Source organism: Mus caroli, chromosome 9, assembly GCF_900094665.2.
Source record: "Mus caroli chromosome 9, CAROLI_EIJ_v1.1, whole genome shotgun sequence".
Taxonomy (NCBI): Eukaryota; Metazoa; Chordata; class Mammalia; order Rodentia; family Muridae; genus Mus; species Mus caroli.
The window spans coordinates 75,696,424-75,702,099 of record NC_034578.1 but is presented as its reverse complement, the minus strand read 5'-3'; the positions used below and the strand labels follow the sequence as shown (position 1 = coordinate 75,702,099).

General features: G+C 41.4%; 1 protein-coding gene across 2 annotated transcripts in view; it reads right to left on the bottom strand.

Annotated features, from left to right (window-relative positions):
- Cd109 (CD109 molecule) overlaps positions 1-5,676 on the bottom strand; it is a 103,865-nt gene that overhangs the window by 17,380 nt on the left and 80,809 nt on the right. For both annotated transcript variants that reach the window (XM_021172854.2, XM_029482122.1), the window contains exons 24-26: positions 4,595-4,676; positions 2,278-2,506; positions 301-466 (exon numbers count right to left, since the gene is read on the bottom strand). In XM_021172854.2, coding sequence (XP_021028513.1) covers positions 301-466; positions 2,278-2,506; positions 4,595-4,676 — 477 coding nt within the window. The remainder of the gene's footprint in view (positions 1-300; positions 467-2,277; positions 2,507-4,594; positions 4,677-5,676) is intronic.

The window sequence follows — 5,676 nt, the reverse complement described above, 5'->3', positions numbered from 1 at the left end:
ATAGATAGATAGATAGATAGATAGATAGATAGATAGATAGATAGATAGATAGATAGATAGATGATAGATAGATAGATAGATAGATAGATAGATAAAAGTCAAGTTCAAGTCCTGGGATGACAAGGATCAATTCAATATAACATAACATGCAGATCACATCTGGTCTTGAACTGATCTGCATTTTTCATCTTATCCAAACGATGCAAATGTCATAAATATCATAATTAACATACAAAAGTTTTTCAATCTATTCTATGAAGCCCAACATTCCACAAGCCTCGGCTGGGTCCCAGGCATTACCTTCCTTTTCTGATCGCTGCATCAGCAAGTTCAAAGCCTCCTCTGCTTTAGGGCTCCCAACTGTAGACAGGGCATAGGATATAATTGCTAAGGTATAATTGTCCGAAATTCCTCTGCTGAATTCAAATTCCAAAAACTTGATTGAGTCTTGTAGATCGATATTAGGCTTGGAAGAAAAACATGCATATTTTACTACTTCCCCTTATGTAAATAAAAAGTTCGTGGAAACATCCACTCAAAGGATGATTCCAGGCCTGTTAAATATCTGACCTCGGTGTAGACAATGGGAATCAACAATGTTTACTGACATTTAAATATCTGCTATATATCCTGAAAATAATAGTACTGTTCTGTTGCTGTAACCAAGGAGACACTATTCTTAGAAATAAATAAATAAACAAACAAACAAACAAATGCAACTTCTAGAGCCTCTTTATCCTGCTGAGTATTATAAATCCAAATGGCAAAAGAAAACTATGGCTTCAGGAATATGCTTCTCGTATGAACCCTAGGAATTGAATCTCTAAGCCCAGAGAAAAGTTTGTCTTGCACAGGTCCAGTACTAAAGTGAGAAAACAGTCAGGTTTAATAAAGAGAATGGCTACTGAGATTGAGAAGTGGGGCCAATAAGCAATATGGCATCAAACAGCCAGAGAGCCCTATGGCAACATTAAGGGAGAAAGAACCTGTAGAGACCATACCCAGTGGATAGGCAAGGCCCCCAGTTGAAGGATGAGGCCACTCACCCATCTCAAAAATATTAATACAGAATTACTCCTGTCAAAAGGAAATGCAGGGACAAAGAGTGAAGCAGAGACTGAAGGAAAGGCCATCTAGAGACTGCCCCACCTAGGGATCCATCCCATCTGCAGACACCAAACCCAGACACTGTTGCAGATGCCAAGAAGTGCTTGCTGACAGGAACCTGGTACAGCTGCCCCCTGAGAGGCTGTGCCAGAGCCTGAACAATACAGATATGGATGCTCACTGCCAACCCTCAAACTGAGCATGGGGACCCCAATGGAGGAGTTAGGAGGAGGCCTTTTAGAGATGAAGGGGTTTGCAACACCATAGGAGGAACAACAGTATCAATCAACCAGACAGACAGAGAGACACACACACGCACAGAGTACCCAGGGACTAAACCACCAACCAAAAAGTACATGGAAGGACCCATGGCTCCAGCTGCATAGGAAGGAGAGCATTGCCTTATTCATCAATGGGAGGGGAGCCCTGTGGAGGCTCGATATCCCAGCGAAGGGGAATTCTAGGGTGGTGAGGCTGGAGTGAGTGGGGGAGTGGGGGAGCACCCTCATAGAAGCAGGGCAGAGGGGTGTGGGATTGGGGGTTTGTGGAGGGGAAACTGGTAAGGGGGACAACATTTGAAATGTAAGTAAATGAAATAACCAAGTTTTAAAAAGATGATTACATCTTTGCATGGGCATCCATCATCATCTACAGCCTTGCCCGCTTTCCGCTCTTCTGCCAAGTTTCAAAGGTGAGAAGTTTTCACTAAATTAACAGACAGTGCAATTATTCCCTACAGGTTTAAAGATCTTAAAAACAAACTAAGGAAAAAAATCCTTCAAGGTGACTGAGGACGTAGCTTGGCCGGGCGTCTGCCTCCCCTGAGCAACACCCTGGGCTCAATCTATAGCACTGAAAAAAAAATTCACTTCAACTTGCTAGGACACATTTCAAAATTCTAAAGTGCTTTCTCCTAACAATGAAACATTGCTGACCTCTGTTCCAATAACAAGCACAATGCATATATTATTACAAAGCCTTTCAGCGTCCCCTAAGAATGGGTTACTATTTTTCTCTAAATTTTGGAATGTGTGCCCAAATGCAAAGGCATAGCTATACAAACACAGATTTCACATGCCATGTAAAATTGCAAAGTACTTCCCATTTCAAGACACATATTTGACTCAGCAAGATCCACTTTATTTCAATTTGTGAAAAAAAAAAAAATACCTGATACTTTTTGTATCCCAGGACAGAAGTCACAATATAGGCTGTAAGTGTTACTGGGCTTTTGGTGCCCCCTTGAAGTTCATTGTGAATCACTCTTCCTGGCTCCCAAAATTCACCATTGAATTTCTTATGTGCATTAAGCCAAGTATATGTTCTGTGTAACACATCCTGATCAATATCTATATAGTAATCAGCTTCCAGAAAGCATCTTAAAACAAATGCTGACAGCCTTGGAGAAAAAAGAAGAAAGCACATAAGATACAGTTAAGCCCTAAGTTCACGCTGAGCACATGAAACACAAAACAGTTCCCCTTCGGAAAAGTCACCAGATATAAAACAAAAGGAAAGACAGCAAAGAGACAATATTAAAAAAACAAAAAAACAAAAATGTGTCTTAGCTGGTAGACCTGGTTCTTATTTGGGCATGACTAAGAAATTTCAGATCAAATCACAGAACGTCACATTTGAAAATGAATTTAGGAATTATCTGCTTGTTATTTAGAAATAATCTTATGCCAGTATTTTACAGGTTGAGAATCCAGCCTTCCATGGTGGTTAAATTACAAAATGGTGCACATCTCTTGACTGCTCCAGGCATGCACCAAAAAAACTTCACAATGCTCAGCTCAAAGCTTTAGATAAGCATTTGACGTTCACAAGCAAAGCTCAGTACTTTACCTGAGAGAAATGGGTAGTTTTCAGTCCTGTAGAACTGTAAATTAAAGGTCAAGCCTCCCTGATCCACATATGTACGTTTACCATCTGCTGCCAATACCTAGAAATGGTGTGTGTCTATGTGTCTGTGTCTCTCTGTGTGTGTCTATGTGTGTGTGTGTGTGTGTGTGTGTGTGTGTGTGTGTGCCTGTGTAGAAGCCCAAGGTTAACACTGAATGTCTCCTCATGTCTTTCCTCATTCTCTCCTACCTTTGTTTTTTGAGACAAGGTATATCACTGAACCTGAAATTTACCAACTGTACCAAACTGGATGGCCAATGAGCTTCAGAGACCTGCTTGTCTCCTCAAACACCACCTAATCCCTCCCATCTCATAGGCTCATGACACCATGATCAGTTTTTCACATGGATTCTAGAATCCAAACTCAGTTCTCATGCTTGTGTGACAGGCACTGTACTACGTGTAGCATCTCCCCAGCCCTAGGAATAATTTTTAGAGAGAGAAAGAAAAGACATTAAAATAAGAATAGAGCAGAGCAGAAGGAAGGGATATGAAGGTGGAGAGAAGAGAGGAGATATATAGATTATATAGAGGTACAGGTACAGAGACAGATAGATAGATAGATAGATAGATAGATAGATAGATAGATAGATAGATAGATAGATAGAGATAGATAGATAGATAGATAGATAGATAGATAGATAGATAGATGTGTGAGGGGAAAGAAAGAATGAAAGGTGGGTACAAAAGTGGAAGGCAGGAAGAGAGATTATACAACTGAAACCCCTCATAACAAAAATGTATAGTATTTCTCGTACACTTCACAGAACCATGCTACAAAACATTTGTATTTGTGGGGAGAGGGTTAGAGGACAGACAGGATCTCAGGCTGTGGCCCAAGGTGGCCTTGATCCTCCCGCGTATACATCCAAAGTGCTGGAGTTACAAGCTTGAGCCACTGCCCAGCAAGAACAGCAGAGTGCAAAGAATGCCAAGTGGGAGAATAAAGTGCTCTCAGTTACAGATTGGCATCTGGCTTCTGAACAAGACAACGGCCAAGGCAGTATGTCTCCTCAAAGCCCTACGGGAACTTACTCTAGCATCCAGGCCTCCTCTATTGCAGGCAGACAGAGAAGACCACCCCAGTCCTTGAAGTCAGCCATAGCAGACAGAACAAGGAGTGGGGGTAACTGTCCCAAATCAACCACAAGGATTGGAGGCAGGAGGACATGCTGTGGACTTACTCCTTAATCCCAACATTCTTCCTTTTTCAAGAAGTATGGTCGTAGGGAAACCACCCAGGCTATTTTAACAAAGCTCTTGCACTAAAATCAGAGCTAGCAACACAAATGGCACAAGGGCATTTTTCTCGTCATCTGTACCATCATCTTAAAGAATTTTTGTTGCAGCTTTTCCGACAAAAAAAAAAAAGTATTTTTTTCTGTTTCTAAATAGAAAGCACTTGATTTGCAAATACTTTACAATCATTATTAATGACCTCTTTTAAAGGCATGCTTGGTAAAAAGCAGTTACAACATCCACACAAATAGTCTTGTCTGTCCATCCCATGGCTACTGCAGCCTAATAAACACCTGATCTGTGATGCAGAATTGTTTAATTAGAAGAAAAAAACCGCACTTACCAAGTGCTCCCAGAAGAGTCACTGTCCCCAAAAGCACTGAAGGAGCCATCTTCCCTCTGATAAAGAAGCTCCCTTTGGTAACCTGAAGATACATAAATCCAGGCACAATCAACCCACTTGCTATGGCATCATGCTGGGGCCGTTGGCAAAGAGGGGAAATAAGAAGTGATACCCAAGACCCTTTGGGTCATCCAGAAGCAAGCAAAGACAAGGCTGAGCTTCACTGACTTCCAGTGTTCACCAAAGGGTTTCCATGCTTAGCTAAGATTGCCTGTGGTCTAGGGAAAACACTATCATAACTAAAGTTTAAAGCAGAGTACAGAGAGCACAGCTGATTTCTGTCCTTAGACTGACAACAGAGGGAAAATTACAGACAATCTAAGGCAGTGTTTTTTAAATGGCTTGATCATGGACACCTGAGGCAAATGATAAAACCAACTGGTCTTCTCCACACCAATTCCATACTTCACGTTTACACACACACACACACACACACACACACACACACGGTGGTAGTAATGAAGTATTACTATATAAGTAACTTAGGATACTTTGGAGATGGCTCACTCATAAAGTGCTCACCACACAAGCATGCGGACCTGAGTTCAAGCCCCTATCACTACCCCAAAAGGCAATCACCTATAACCCCAGAACTGAAGAGGCAGACTATCTGGAATTTACTGGTCAGTCAATGAGCTCCAGGTTCAGTGATAGACCAGACTCAAAAACTAATAAGATGGAGATATGACTGAGGGAGACACCTGGTATCAGCCTCTGGGGTCCACATATGATTGTGCATACATGTACCCATATGCAGCGTACATACACAAAAATACACACACAAATAAAGTAAGTTGTGAAAGTGTTAATACACCTGCTTTAATGAAAGCAGAGGTTTCTTATACTTGCAAATAAATTATTGCAAACGAAGGGAAGTTGGTTCACATTTGCAAAGCCATACAGAGTTCAATGTCCAGTGTTAGAAACTGTGTGGCTGGTGGGATTGCAAGCTTGTACAACCACTCTGGAAATCAGTCTGGAGGTTCCTCAGAAAATTGGACATAGTACTACCGGAGGATCCA